The sequence below is a fragment of the Heterodontus francisci genome, chromosome 16 (assembly GCF_036365525.1).
Source record: "Heterodontus francisci isolate sHetFra1 chromosome 16, sHetFra1.hap1, whole genome shotgun sequence".
Classification (NCBI taxonomy): Eukaryota; Metazoa; Chordata; class Chondrichthyes; order Heterodontiformes; family Heterodontidae; genus Heterodontus; species Heterodontus francisci.
The window spans coordinates 64,753,121-64,769,217 of NC_090386.1; the positions used below are offsets into that span (position 1 = coordinate 64,753,121).

The following is a 16,097-nucleotide window of genomic DNA, read 5'->3' on the forward strand; positions in this document are numbered from 1 at the left end:
TCCTAGTATTGTTGTCCTTGCCCTACTATATGCTCTACGTAGGTTACCCGCACTTTTGCAAATTCACTTTTGGCAAGGTTTACCACCAAATCAGCCAACTGTAATTTTCTAAATAGAGCTTCTATTGTTCCAAGTGGTCCTTCCAAGTGCCACTGTATACCAGCACATCATCAAGGTAAACAACACATTTAGGAACATTGGCTACCGCTTGGTTCATTAGTCTTTGAAAAGTTGCTGGGGCATTTTTTAGCCTGAATGGCATCACTCGGCATGGGAAAGGACCATCTGGTGTGACAAAGGCTGATATTTCTTTAGCACAGGGTGTTAAAGGAACCTGCCAGTATCCCTTTAACAAATCTATTTTTGTAAGAAACGTGCCACTGCCCACTCTGTCAATTCAGTCTTCCAAGTGAGGAATTGGGTTGGAGTCTGACTTTGTTACTGCATGAACCTTTCTGTAGTCTATGCAGAATCTAGTCAGGTTTAGGCACTAACACCACTGGGGAACTCCAGCTGCTTTGACTGGGTTCAATTAGGTTGTTTTCCAACATGTATTGGATTTTTGCTTTTACCTGGGCCTGTTTCTCTGGACTTAAGCGATAAGGATGCTGTTTCATAGGAGAGGATTCTCCTACATCCACATCATGTAGGCTATGGTTGTACATCCTGGTTTATCCCTACAGACTCCTTTAAATGCCGTGAGTAGCCTTGTTAGGTCTCCTTGTTCTGCATCTAAATATGAAAGCGTAGTGTCTAGACTTCCTAACAATTCAGTATTAACTAACCAGATAGTAGGAGGTTCAATTTGAGAAATTGTCTAGGCCTCCTTCTGCCTCATCCTCACTATTCTTTTCATCCTTCACTGTCCCTACTACCTGACATACCAGTGCTCGCTTATCCACCTCCCGGCAGTGATATTGTTTCAACATATTGATGTGACACAGCCGATTCTTTTTCTGGCGATCTGGTGTCAATCAAATAATTTACTTTACCAATCCTTTTGACTACTCTATATGGTCCACTGAACCATGCTTTCAGCGGTTCACCCTGTAAAGGCAGTAATACTAACACCTCATCCCCTGGTTAAAATGTTTGGGTCTTGGCATGCTTGTCTGCCCATTTCTTCATGGTTGTTTGGGAAGCTTTCAGGTGTTCCTGAGCCACTTTGCAGGCTCTCGTGAGCCGCTCCCAGAACATGGATAAATAATCTAACATGGAAGATTTGTCCCTCTTGTTCTGGAAACTTTTCTTTGGTTAGTTTCAGAGGACCTCTTACCGCATGTCCATAGACAAATTCAATAGGACTAAAACTGTCAGACTCATTGGATGAATCCCTGGTTGCAAACAAAAGAAATTCTAGCCCTTTATCCCAATCATGTGGATATTCATGACATCTTTTTGAGGGTCTGATCATACCGTTCTAAAGCACCTTGTGTTTGTGTGTGGTGGGCTGAGGACTTTAACTGTGTTATACCCAGATTACTCATAACGTCCTGAAAAACTTTAGACATAAAATTGGAACCTTGATCCGACTGGGTGTCAATCGTTAATCCATTTCGAGTGAAGAACTGAGTTAATTATTCTACCACTACCTTAGCAGAAATTGTTCTCAAGAATTATATTAAAAGTGGAATTCTGATGAGGAAGTGGAGACCTCCTCACAGACCTGTGGATTAAGAATGGATGGGAAGCAAGTAGCCAAATCCATAATAGTGAGTATATATTGATGTCCCGCTTTTGCTTTTAGTAAAGGTCCCACACAGTCTACCAACACCCTACTAAATGGTTGCCCAAAAACTGGTATGGGAATTAGAGGTCCCCGTTTTATGGCAGGTTGCATTTTTCCCACAATCTGGCACATATGGCACATTTTACAAAATTGCACCATGTCCTAGTAAAGACCTGGCCAATAAAAATGTCACCCTATATGTGATTGGGTCTTCTGGATTCCCACATGTCCTGCCATAGGAATTTCATGGGCTATCTTTAATATTTCCTGATGATACTTAGGTGGTACCTCTATCTGGTGAACTACCATCCATTCTTAATCCACAGGTCTGTGAGGAGGTCTCCACTTCCCCATCAGAATTCCACTTTTAATATAGTAGCCTTCCAGAGCTCCCTTTGCTTCAGCTTCAGTTAGAGTCGTTTGTGCCACTTTACTTAACTCTGGATCGCTTGCAGAGCTTGATCAGAGAAGACTTACTGAACATTGCATTTGGATTATCCAACTCCGCAAAGAAAGTTTCAAATATTCAGCTATCTGTCTGTGGTGCCAATTTGACTTCCGACAGTGGAACTTGTTTAGCCATTGCTCGGGTCACTGACATGAAGGAAAAATTCCTGGAACCTTTTCCTGCATCTGTTCTCATAGAGTCAAGGAGTTATACAGCACAGAAACAGGCCCTTTGGCCCATCATGTCTGTGCCAGCCATCAAGCACCTAACTATTCTAATCCCATTTTCCAGCACTTGCTCCGTAGCCTTGTATGCTATGGCATTTCAATTGCTCATCTAAATACTTCTTCAATGTTGTGAGGGTTCCTGCCTCTAACACCTCTTCAGGCAGTGCGTTCCAGATTCCAACCACCCTCTGAGTGAAATTTTTTTTCCTCAAATCTCCTCTAAATCTCCTGCCCCTTACCTTGAATCTATGCCCCCTGGTAATTGACCCCTCCGCTAAGGGAAAAAGTTTCTTCCTATCTATCCTATCAATGCCCCTCATAATTTTGTATACCACAATCATATTTCCCCTCAGCCTTCTCTGTTCTAAGGAAAACAACCCTTTTCAGTCTCTCTTCATAGCTGAAATGCTGCAGCTCAGGCAACATCCTGGTAAATCTCCTCTGCACCCTCTCCAGTGCCAATACATCTTTCCTATAATGTGGGTGCCCAGAACTGTACACAGTACTCCAGCTATGGCCTAACTAGCATTTTATACAGCTCCATCATAACCTCCCTGCTTTTATATTCTATGCCTCGGAAAATAAAGGCAAGTATCCCATATGCCTTCCCAACCACCTTATCTACCTGTGCTGCTGCCTTCAGTGATCTATGGACAAGTACACCAAGGTCCCTCTGACCCTCTGTACTTCCTAGGGTCCTACCATCCATTGTATATTCCCTTGCCTTGTTAGTCCTCCCAAAATGCATCACCTCACACTTCTCAGGATTAAATTCCATTTGCCACAGCTCCGCCCATCTTACCAGCCCATCTATATCATCCTGTAATCTAAGGCTTTCCTCCTCACTATTTAGGACACCACTAATTTTCGTGTTATCTGGAAACTTACTGATCATACCTCCTGTATTCATGTCTAAATCATTAATGTACACTACAAACAGCAAGGGACCCAGCACCGATCCCTGTGGTACACCACTGGTCACAGGCTTCCACTCGTAAAAACAACCCTCGACCATTACCCTCTGCCTCCTGCCACTAAGCCAATTTTGGATCCAATTTGCCAAATTGCCCTGGCACCATGGACTCTTACCTTCTTAACCAATCTCCCATGCGGGACTTTATCAAAAGCCTTACTGAAGTCCATGTAGACTACATCAACTGCTTTACCCTCATCTACACATCTAGTCACCTCCTCGAAAAATTCAATCAAGTTAGTTAGACATGATCTCCCCCTGACAAAGGCATGCTGACTATCCATGATTAATCCCTGCCTTTCCAAATGGAGATTAATCCTGTCCCTCAAAATTTTTTCCAATAGTTTCCCAACCACTGATGTTAGACTCACCGGCCTGTAATTACCTGGTTTATCCCTGCTACCCTTCTTGAATAATGGTACCACATTCGCTGTCCTCCAGTCCTCTGGTACTGAGAGGATTTGAAAATTTGTGTCAGACACCCTGCAGTCTCCTCCCTTGCCTCACATAACAGCGTGGGATACATCTCATTTGAGCCTGGGTCTCTTTGACTTCAGTTGGTCTTTCCGTGACTACTGGAGAAGCTACTACCTTTGCCCCGGCCAGATCATTCCCCAGGAGTAGGTCAACTCCATCTGCAGTCAATTTATGGACAACTCCTACAGTTACCGTTTCAGACATTAAGTTACACTCCAGGTGTACCCAGTACAAAGGTACAGGTATGTACTTCCCACCAATACCATTCAGTAAGACCTTGGCATTCAGTGCGCTTTCTGGTGGAAAAGTTATGCCTTTCCCCAACAAACGAGTTTGTGTGGCTCCTGTATCCCTTAGTATAACTATAGATCTACCTGCCTCACTTGAGGGATAAGGAGTTACTTTTCCTTTTGACAAGAATTCCCTATAACTCTCAGATATCTTGTTCACGTTCCCCACACTCACAGCGGTTTTTGTACTTGGCCTTACAGCTGCAGTCAGAGCTACAGCTTGCTTTGTCGTACTCTCAGTCAGGGCCCCTTTCTCTGCATTGGCCTTGTGTACCCCAGTAAGTCCCAAGAGTTTACCCCGCAACTTCCAGCATTCCGCACGAAGGTATCCCACCTTGTGGCATTGGAAACATTTAGGCTTTCGGACCTCACTTCTACCCTCAGCATCTTCCTTTCTGGCCTGAGGAGGAGATTACAGGACTTTCCCAGCTATCCCTTCTTGTCCCCGGCTACTTGCCTTCCTTTCACCCTCCCACTTTCTATCCTTCTTGGGTTTGTGGGGGTGATGGATAAAGGGTTTGGGCTTGTAAACAAGCTCGTAATCATCAGTGATCTCAGCTGCCTTTCTGGCTGTTGAAACTTTCTGTTTCTCTACATGGGTTCTTACTAACGGAGGGAGTGATTTAAAAAATTCTTCCAGAAAAATTATTTTCTAAGTGTCTCATAGGTGGCCTCTACCTTTAGTGCCCATATCCAACAACCAAAGTTAATTTGTTTTACCCTCTCAAATTCTATATAAGTTTGCCCATGCTCTGAAATTTCTGCCTGTTAGCTTCAGGGACTAATTCATAAGCAGCAAGAGTAGCCTTTTTCTCCATCTCATAATCTGCAGAAGCCTCCTCAGAAAGCACGGCATAAATCTCATGAGCTCTGTCCATCAACCTGATTTGCATAGCAGTGTCCAACTTTCCTTCGGGCACTTCATCTGTCTTGCTATCTTTTCAAAAGAAATGAAAAATATCCCTTTCCTCAAACTTAGGGAGGGCTTTCACAAATTTAAACAGCTCTGCACTGGGTCCTGGGCTAGAGTCAGTTCTTCCCTCACCAGAATTTTCATCTCGGTCAAAGCCATCCTTTTTCTCAGTTCTAGCTTTTTAAATTCAAATTCCCTTTCTTGCTCCCTTTCTTCTTTTTCTCTTTCTCTCTCTCTCTTTTTCTCTCTCTCTCTTTTTCTCTCTCTTTTTCTCTCTCTTGCCTCTCTTCTCTTTCCTTTTGAAATTGTAGTTTAAGTTTTTTTGTTTCTTTTTCTTGTTCAAGCTCAAGTTTTTCTGTTTCCAATTCTCTTTCCTGTTCAAACTGCTTCATCTGTAACTGAATTCTAGCTAATTCAACTGAATTATCATCTGAATTTATTTTTCCTTCTTCCAATTTCAAATGCTGTGCTATTACCTCAATTTTGTCTGCTTTCTTAACCCCTGGTTTTAACTCTAACTCCAACTTTTCTGCCAATTCTTTAGCCTAGCCTTGGTTATGTTTTTCAATTCACTCAGGGATAAGTCCTCCCTCCCCAGAAAGGTCATAGCAACTGACAAAGCCATTCCGGTAGTGTAAACTTTACTCTAATGTACAAGAAGCCTACTTTTTGTTTTCCCCTTTTCAATTATAATAACCTCACTTAGAATTGCACGTCGTAGGCTTTGAGTTATCCTGCACAGAGCCCCCTGTTATCCTGTTACGAGCGAGGCAGGAGGAGTGCACTGACTTTCTCTAGTTTCACTTCTCCACAGGTCACAACATATATTGAAATGATTACCCAGTTACCAATGCAGCCAATTACATACTCTATTTTTATTTCAGAATAAAATCCACCAACCAGGTTTCTTTAATAAACAACAAAATTATCAATTTATTATAAAATAAGACATCTTCAGTAAAGATGCAAAGCATTAGCACACAGATTGAAATATAAAAGTTCCCTTCTAACTTAGCCCAGCACTCTCACACGCACACACGCCAGTTAAAGAAAAAATAGAGGTTTTCTAAGCACAGATCGCTTTACAAAAACAAGACAAAAGAAGTACTTTGGCCAAATACTTGTTAATTCTTGAGTGACAAGGATAAGATATGGAATGATATCAGTTGTCCCTTTTCTGGTGTCCCAAATAGATGTAGATGGCTGTCACTGGGATCTTTTTGGAGCAGTTCTGATCTGGGGATGTCAAGGATTAGTCTGGTAGGCTTTCCAGGAGAAATGCGGCATCAGCGGTTTCAGCTATCACACACTGGATTCTCTGGATTTTTCAGAGAAGTGGAGAAAGGATGAGCTGGGTGCTTCTCTCAGCAGGCTGCAAACCCAACTGACTCAAAACAATATCCAAACCGAAACCAACTCTTGACCACCATAAGTCTTGACATGTCACTTCTCTTTAAACAACTCCCATAGTCAGAAGGCACCTGCTGTTACTTAACTGAAGACATGTGACTTCCAATAAGTGTACTTTTATACAAAATCCTAAAGTCCTTCCAGTGACCTTTTAAAAAAAAAACAAAGTCCAGCATCTATGGAATCACTTCAGTCCTCCAAATGAATCCATTTCAACAATTTTAAAGCAGGAGTCCTCACAAAATATATTAAAAAATGGAAGCACTTTCATAACATGAGTTAGGTGACATTATATAGAGTCACATATCCAAGGGCAAGTGCAGCAATAATTTGGTCTGTGGCCAGTTCTGATAACCAGCAATAAGATGAATGACAATTTAATTTATTTTTGGTGTTGTTGGATGAGAGAAGAATGTCAAATTCTGCTTTTCATCAAATAGTGCCTTCAAATTATTAACATGCAAAAGAACATCTTATCTGAAAAACAGCACAATAGGAAATTCTGTCATTACTGTAGTGTCAGCTTAAATGATGTGATCATATCATGGAGTGGGGGTGCTTGAACCCACAACCCTCTGGCTGAGCATATACATGTGGAAGCTTGCCCAATGCTTACAGATGATGCAAAGGAGGTGGCATGAAAATAATCAAGAGGGTGGAACCCTGAGATACAGAAGAGGTGATTGCGGGCAAGGGAGGCGAAGCTACTGAAGGTGATGTAGTACCTATGTTATGACAAGTAGGAGTGCAACCATGGGAGAGCAGTGCCGCAGTGATGGACTGTGCAAGAAGATGTGTTTGTGGAAGATAATGTGATCAATGGTGTTAAAGGTAAGAATGGAGTGGTCTGGGAGGATGAGGAAGGACAGAAATCCATAGTCACAATCACACAGGATGCTGTTTGTGATAGTGACCAATGTAGTCTCCTTTCGGTAGGTGGAGTTAAAGCTGAAATAGAGTACATTAAACCAAGAGCTGAGAGTAATTGCAAGAATTGAAAGAGAAAAGAAATGCTGGTTGCAATGAATGGAGAGCCAACAAGTTTTTGAAAGAGGGGTTGATGATAGTAATTTTGAAGGATCTGGGGATCATAGACAAGAATTGGAGCAGGATTATGCCGACAAGCATTGGGTTAAGGAGGGAAACTGCTTGAAAACGGTACTGGGTCTTGATTCTATGCGTGCAATGACTTGAGACAGACACACATCTATTTAGCAGTTCCTATTGTATCATTTTTTTCTGTCCGCTTTTATCCATTATAAATTCCTATCTCTGGATTTATTATGTGTTTTACCTATGTAAACTGTTATTCTGATTGTGTAATTTGATCACCTGTTCCCACAAATGATTCAAAATGCTTCTGTTTTTTTTGAGCCCACCAATTTTTGTTCTTAACTGATTATTTCTAATATCCAAAATGAGAGTTTCAAAAGAGAAAAAAATCAAAAAAGCATTTGCAATAACAGAAAAAATCATTTAGTGAATTGTCTTCTGTGTTTTTTTTTATATTTTATTTTATTTAGAGATACAGCACTGAAACAGGCCCTTCGGCCCACCGGGTCTGTGCCGACCATCAACTGCCCATTTATACTAATCCTACATTAATCCCATATTCCTACCACATCCCCTCAATTCCCCTACCACCTACCTACACTAGGGGCAATTTACAATGGCCAATTTACCTATCAACCTGCAAGTCTTTGGCTGTGGGAGGAAACCGGAGCACCTGGCGAAAACCCACGCGGTCACAGGGAGAACTTAAAGTTTTGACTTGAACGCCTGAGTCTCTTCCAGAAGCCTGGAGTTGCACTTGATACTTCTGCCCATAGCTGTGACTCAGAGTTGAATTTTGATTTTACTGTCAATTGCGCAGCTAATTTCTCAGGATGCATCAGCACGATTCAGATAGTTATACTGGTGGAATATTTCTCTTTAGATTCCAGCAGTTTATGCTCAGTAGTTTTTCTTCAAATAATTTTGAAAAGCAGGAAACATTTCAAAAGATTTGTTGAGGTAAAATTTATATTGAATAGGAGGGTGTGTGATAGGCAGAAGAGAACTGACTGTATTAAATACACAACAGTTGTAGCTTTTGTTTTGACTTCTACAAATTAAGAAAATGTTAGACGAGATGGCGTTTGGGCTCAGAGAGAGAACTGGGAATTATGAGAGAAAGACAAAATGGAGAGAAAGCGAGACAGGCAGTTTCTTCTTCATTCTAATCTGATTTCCTTTAAAAAGGCAAGTTGAATTTTGAAAGCAAAGAAAGCCACTTTGAGGGAAACAGATGGGAAGGGAGGAGGTGTGAAATGGTTTGATATTGATATGGCCTCTGGCCTTTTATTGCCCATCCTTGGGGGAACATGTAGGAATGGAGAGAGTGGGATGGAGGTTTAAGGGTGAGGTGAGTGGCAGTAAAGTAAGGAAATGTCAATACAGCAGTTGAGTGGGTAGTTCAAAGGAGTAAATGTAAGGGTATTAATCATGAAGTGATAGTGGAAAGATTAGGGTTTTGAGAGGCAATTAGAGTAACGGAGTGGGAGAAGCAGGAGTGAAAGAGGAGATGAGAGGGGAGTCACTATGAATCACAATTTTTCTGCAATCACAACACAATGCAGCTTGCATCTTTTGGAAGCTCTGTTTCCAGCTATTCCATGCCATACGGCCCACTTCCTCGCCCAAAATGAAAGAAAAAGACTGAATTAGAAGAGTACAGTAAAGGAACAAAAACACTTAAAGGGAGAGAGATGCAAAAACAATAAGAGAGAGACTGACACAGGAGCAGTGACAGGGAGAGAGAAACAGCAACCTGAGGACAATGGAAGCAGTTGAGAAAATGGGCAGAATTTTTGATTTGTATCAGAGGCAGGAGGGCTGGAAAATTGGCCTTGGAAAGCGATGTGCCAATTTGCCGGCATGTTCCCACCACCAGGCCATTTTAGAAGTGGATGGTTATGGGAGGGTGATGGTTGCTCTCCCACAAGCGGCGGGTAGCCAATTAAGGCCGTTTAAAGATCCTATTCAGGTCATTGGGGAAACACCGACTCGAATTTTACAGTTGGTAGTTGGGCCTCCTCCGACGGTCAAAACACAGCCAGCAAATGATGGGGGGTGGGGATCTGGGGCCAGCAACCCATCCCACTAGGGAGCCTCCCTGTACCTGCCATGGCGGTCGAGCCACAGCTGTGGCCACTGGCCAAACAGTGGAGGGGTTTCCCCTCCATGATGATGGCTTGGCAGCTGTGGCGTTTTTTAAATTGAAATTTTCTTACCTTTTCTTCAGAGGGTGCCTCCATTGTGAGATGCCCTCTCTCTCTCTCTCTCACACATGCATTGGCAGCTCTTACCTTGGACGGAGGGGCTGTTAATGTATCACTGTTAGAGGGCCCCCTATTGGCCCTCCAGCCTTGGGAGCCTGCCCACCATCCTTAATTGGATGGCGCATGCTTCCTGGCCACTAACTGGTCATCCCTACAAAGATCGCGTCGGGCATCTGATGCTGACCTGAGGTGGGATCAGGACCCAGAAATTCTCCCAACGTCAGGGTCCTGACCCCAAAACAAAAATCCAGCCCAATGACTGTATTCTCTGACTTAAAGTATGCAAAGCCACAGGCAATCATAGAATCTTTTTTCCACTGCTGTATCAAAGGAATTACACTGCAGAGCAAACTAAGTTATTAAAAAATAAGAGGCTAAGGATGAAAATATTGAAAATAGGACTTGCATTTATATAGGGCTTTTCCAGACCTCCCAGAAGTATGTCAAAGCACTAAACATAGTGAAAGACTGTACAGTGATTGTTGTTATGTCGGCAAGCGTGGAAGCCAATTTGCACTCGGCAAGAACTCATAAATAGCAATAGCGGTTACATAAATGACCAGTAATGTGTATTTCATAGTGTTAGTTGAAGAAATAATGGTGGCCAGGTCTTGAGGAAAACACTTGCTCTTCAAATGGTGCCATGACATCTTTAATGTCTCATTGTAACACTGCAATGTCCAACAAGGTCTCAGTTTGATGACTCAATCAAAATTGAAGCACTTTTCTGTGTACTGCATTGAAATGTTAATCCAGATTATATACTGTGATGGAGCTTGAACCTGCAGCTTCTGACTCAGGGGGAAGAGTGCTACCATCAAACCCAAACTGACACATGTAAATTATTGGACTTAAGTGCAAATTCATGAAAGAGTTGGAAAACAACAATGAAAAACCTGATAGAGGTCTATGAGAGGTATCATGGAATACGTTATTTCCAAGATACTAGGACTGCCTAGATGGACTGCAGTTGTTTTTCTGCCCCTGTACATTTCTATGTTCCTAAGGTGAACATGTAAAAAATAAAATCAGTGCTCATATTGATTATATCTGAGCTCTAGCACAACGTCATTGGGTGGTAAAGCCTGACAGATTATTGTTGTCTCACAGAAATGGCAGATTCCAGTGCTGCTGGAAAGGTTCGTGGAAGTAAAGGACGCAATGAAAGGGGACTTGGCGATCAGAGTAAAGCAACAGCGACTAAGGTTAAAACAGCTGCTGACACCATTACATTTGGTATGGATAGTGTCTTTTTTTTCGTTTTGTATCCTTATTTGGATGGAGGGTGCTCCCTGGCCACTAACTGGTTATCCCTACTTTCTGGATCCCATATATTCACCCCACCCCCACTCCCAGCCCCACCACCACCATCCCCGCACCCACCACACTGAATATCACTATATACTAAAGATAAAATGTAATCCCTATGCTAATGCTACAGATATGCTGTGGATTTCCTTGTACTGTTTAGGGGTAAAATAGATATTCTTCAAAAGACTATTGTGAGAAGTGGCTATAAAATAAGTGTTATAGGAAAGGATCTATCATACCAAGATTATTTTTATCTGCTTTTTTAGCAACAAGCAAGCTTTTAAACAATTCATATTGTATTTTAGGTTGTGGTAGATCAGAAAATATCCATAAGGAAACATAAGGGCAGTATTATCATTTGGAATTAAGAGCAACACAATGCTGTAAAGAAGCATAGCCTTTGTTTTGCCCCAGCTATGGTGTTGGGGCCACTGGACATTAGGCAAAGAGAAAAGGCTTCTTTAAAAATAATAAGGTTGTCCTGTAATGATTTGCCAAGCCAGGAACAAGAAGTCATACATTTTATTTTACAATTTAAATTAAATATTGGGAAGACTGAAGCCATTGTTTTCAGTCTCCATTCCGAACTCCGTTCCCTACCTACTGACTCCATCCCTCTCCCTGGCAACAGTCTGAGATTAAATCACTCTGTTTGCAACCTTGGTGTCACATTTAACCCCGAGGTGAGCTTCTGACCACACATTCGCGCCATCACTAAGACCGCCTATTTCCACCTCCGTAACATCACCTGACTTTGCCCCTGTTCTCAGTTCATCTTCTGCTGAAGCCCTCATTCATGTCTTCATTACCTCTAGACTTGACTATAGCAATGCACCCCTGATGGTCTTCTGCATTCTACCCTCCGTAAACTTGAGGACATCCAAAACTCTGCTGCCCATGTTTTTAACTCGCACCAAGTCCCATTCGTCCTTCAACTCTGTGCTCATTAATCTACATTGGCTCCCAGTCAAACAACGTCTTGATTTTAAAATTCTCATGCTTGTTTTCAATTCTCTCCAAGACTGTGCCACTCCCTATCTCTATAGTCTTCTCCAGCCGCTGAACCCTCCGAGATATCTATGCTCCTCTAATTCTGGCCTCTTAAACATCCCTGATTTTAATCGCTCCACCATTGATGGTCGCATTTTCAGTCGCTTCAGACCTAAGCTCTGGAATACCCTCTTTGTCTCTCTACCTCACTTTCCGCCTTGAAGACACTCCTTAAAACCTACCTCTTTGACCAAGCTTTTGGTCACCTGACCTATTATGGTCCCGTGTGGCTCAGTATCTTTTTTTTAATAACGGCTCCTGTTAATTTCTTGGAACATTTTATTACGTTAAAGGCTCTATATAAATATAAGTTGTTGTTATATTGTTCTGTCCTACCAACAACTCTCACCTGGTGCTAGTATAGCTACACATTTGATGTTTGGCATAAATCATGGAGTGCAGTATAGAGATAATGGGTTCTTACCAGATGCTAGCAGTTTCCCCTTGTGTTGTCACAGTGCTATCTTCCAACTGAAGACAATAACAATTGAAGCAGAGGGTCATATTTGGGTAGTCCCTGGGACTCCCAATTGCAGTTATCAAACATGGGTTAATTTCACGATGCCCTCTTCTGTCCACCTGTGATTTTCTTCGTATGCCCATATAATGCATGTACTTAATACATGAAATTTATTATGTCTCAGAGAGGGAATTGAATATATTGTAGAATCTTAGAGCACAGAAGGAGGTCATTTGGCCCTTTGTGTGTATGCCAGCTCTTTAGTAGAGCTATCCTACTCGCCCCACTTCCCTCACCCTTTCCCCACAGCCCTGTAAATTTTTTCCCTTCAAGTATTTATCCAATTCCCTTTTAAAAGTTACTATTGAACCTGATTCTACCCCTTCAGGCAGTGCATTCCAGATCCTAACCTCTCATTGTGTAAAAATAAAAGTGTCCTCATGTCGCCTCTGATCCTTTTGCCAGTCACCTTAAATGTGTCCTCTGGTTACCAACCCTTCTGCCATTGGAAACAGTTTGTCCTTATTTACTCGAATAAAACTTCATGATTTCGAACATCTCTAAATCTCATCTTAACCTTCTCTGCTCTAAGGAAAACAGCCCCAGCTTCTCCAGTCTCTCCACCTAATTGAAGTTCCCCTTCCTGGTACCATTCTAGTAAATCCCTTCTGCACCCTTGCCATGGCCTTGATATCTTTCCTGATGTATGGTGCCCAGAATTGAACATGATACTCCAGTTGAGTCCTAGCCAGTGAGTATAAAGGTTCAGCATAGTGTCCTTGCTTTGGTACTCTATTCCTCTATTAATAATGTCAGAGGTCCCATATGCTTTTTTAACAGCTTTCTAAACTTGTCCTGCTGCCTTCAATGATTTATGTAAATATACCCCCAGGTGTCTGTTCCTGCACCCTCTTTAAAATTGTATAAATTGTTTTATATTGTTTTTCCTCATTCTTCTGCCAAAATGTATTACATTTCTCTGCATTAAATTTAATCTGCACTGTGTCTGTTCAGTTCACTAGCCTGTTCTATATCCTCTTCAAGTCTATTTCTATCCTTCTCATTGTTTACTACATTTTTGAGTTTTATGGCCTCTGCAAAGTTTGAAATGATGCCCAGTATACCCAAGTATAGGTATATCAAAAAGAGCAGTGGTCCTAATATCTACCCCTGAGAAACACCACTGTGCACTTCCCTCCAGTCTTAAAAACATATGTTTACCATTACTCTCTGCTTTCTGTTCCTTAGCTAATTTTGTATCCAAGCTACCACTGTTCCTTTAATCCTATCAGCATCAATTTGCTAATGTCTATTATGTAGTACTTTTGAAAATCCAAATACACATCAATCACACTACTCTCATCAACCTTATCTGTTAGTTCATCAAATAACTCAATGAAGGTATTCAAATACAATTTGCCTTTAACAGATCCATCCTGACTTGTGTTTATTTGCCCATATTTTCCAAATGCTAATTAATTTTGTCCTGGATTATTGTCTCTAAACGTTTCCCCACTAATGTTACTTGAAGAGGAAAAATGTGCAGAACTATGGGGAAAGAACAGGGCTGTGGGACAAAGTGGATTGTTTTGTCAAAAATCCAATATAGGCACGATGGGCTGAATGACCTCCTTCTGTGCTAGAGGATTCTATGGGGGCAAAATTGGATAGCCCCGAAATCTGCCTGATGTCTCATGCTGCCTGCTCATTTACATGATTTTGATGTGCAGCCAAGTGCTGAATGTGCTTCTGAGTGGCTGCATGCATCAGTCAGGAGACCATATCTGTGCAAGTCTAACACCTGTTCGCATTAGCCTGCTGTACTTAGAGGCAGGAGCATTCTGGCTGCAGCTGGGCCTAAAACTGCTTGTGGAAGAAGGGAAGACCTGGAGGAAGGAACAGAAATGGCACCCCACAGGTTCTCGAATGCCACGCTGGAGGCGTTATGGAGGAGGTTGACAGCAGAAGAGAGAGATTCTCATCCTTCAGGGTGCAGGAGGCCACCAAGATAAATATTGAGAAGGCCATGGCTGTCAATACCATTAGTGCAGCCCCGAGGACCTGGATGCAATGTCGCACGAAATTCAATGACCTCATACGATTGGTCAAGGTCAATGAATACATTTTTACGTCATATCCTAATGTTTCCCATTTGCCCCACACACTGCTCCGTTCACCACTCTCTCTTCACTCATTTATCAACAAACTATATCAGCCATGACTCAAACCTCATATTTATATGCTTCATCTCACCTTCACACACTTAGCAGTACTGGAAATGCACACTCACATCTCACAGATTGTACACACTGCCAGCTATTCAACCGTGGCAGGCACATCATCCAAACATAGCAACACATTCATTGACACACTTCCCTCTCTTTTTTGCAGGACAGGGTGGTCCATAATAGATGGCAGCAGCTAACTGGTGGGGGCAGGCACAGCTGCATACCCACACCCACATGGAGGAGAAGTTACTGGGAATAGTCAGAGTCAAGTATGATGGTATCTTCCTGCCTAATGCACCTTCTCAAATCCCACTTCACCCTCATCCCACAATCTGCTAAAATGTTCAAGCTGCAGATATTATAACCATGCACCTATAGCTTTCCACCCACCCCATTTCCCTCATCACAACCCTCCCCTTGTGCTTTTATGCTTTTAGATACTTAATAACTGCTAGCCAGCCAGTGGTGTGAGAGGTTGAAGGCCTAGAGGGAGAACAGACAGAGGAGGAAAAACTCCATCGCTCGATCTGACACTCACAGCCACCAGCTCAGATACTGGCACAGTGTGTATTTTAGAAGTTATCATTCGAGGGAGGATCTGCACGTGGTGAGTCACTGGGCACAAATGAACTGCAGCCAGGCCAAGGGGAAAGGGTAGCATAGGTGCCAGCTCTCAGGAGGGCGAGGTTGTACACAAGTTCTGCTGCAGAGGACTCAGATGAGGACAGTACGTAGGAAAAGGCTGATGGACACGCACACGAGTACTTGGTGCATTGGTGGGCCTGCCAGAAAGCCTGTTGTCAATGTCAAGGAGCATGGAGGAGTCGGGATCCAACTTGGCACAGGGCTTCACTCAGGGCTTTCCAGTGTGGAATTGGTGGCCAACTCCATGAGAACATTTGTGGACCCAAATGCGATGCAGCGTCTGATGTCTCAGCTTCCATTGAAGCACAAGCAGAAGCCACCCAATGCTTGAGTTTTGTAGTGGAAGCTCAGACTGAAGTCATGAAATCTCAGCTTGTTGCCATGCAAGCCCAGTTTGGTGTGATGCAGGCTCAAACTGCTGCCATCATAGCTGGAGATAGCAATGCTCAAAGGCTCTTTCAGGGTTTTGCAGCAGTCCAGCAATCCGTGCTGCAGCAGATTAGGATTGTTGAGGCGCCACCTCAGAGGTATGGCAGTGCCTCTGTGGAGCACAAACCTGTTGTCCTCTCTCAAGTTGACAGCATTCGTGCTGCCCCCACTGCTACGCTGCCAGTCC

The 16,097-nt window shown here is 42.6% G+C and overlaps 1 protein-coding gene across 4 annotated transcripts in view; it reads left to right on the forward strand.

The window, feature by feature from the left end:
* Positions 1-16,097, forward strand: part of znf512b (zinc finger protein 512B) — a 166,954-nt gene that overhangs the window by 7,648 nt on the left and 143,209 nt on the right. Inside the window, exon 2 of one of the 4 annotated variants that reach the window (XM_068048282.1) lies at positions 10,898-11,023. The exons of 2 other annotated variants lie outside the window; for them this stretch is intronic. In XM_068048282.1, coding sequence (XP_067904383.1) covers positions 10,900-11,023 — 124 coding nt within the window. In that variant the 5' untranslated portion in view covers positions 10,898-10,899. Of the gene's footprint in view, positions 1-10,897; positions 11,024-16,097 lie in introns of those variants that run through there. One more of the 4 variants, XM_068048283.1, reaches the window with a different exon arrangement.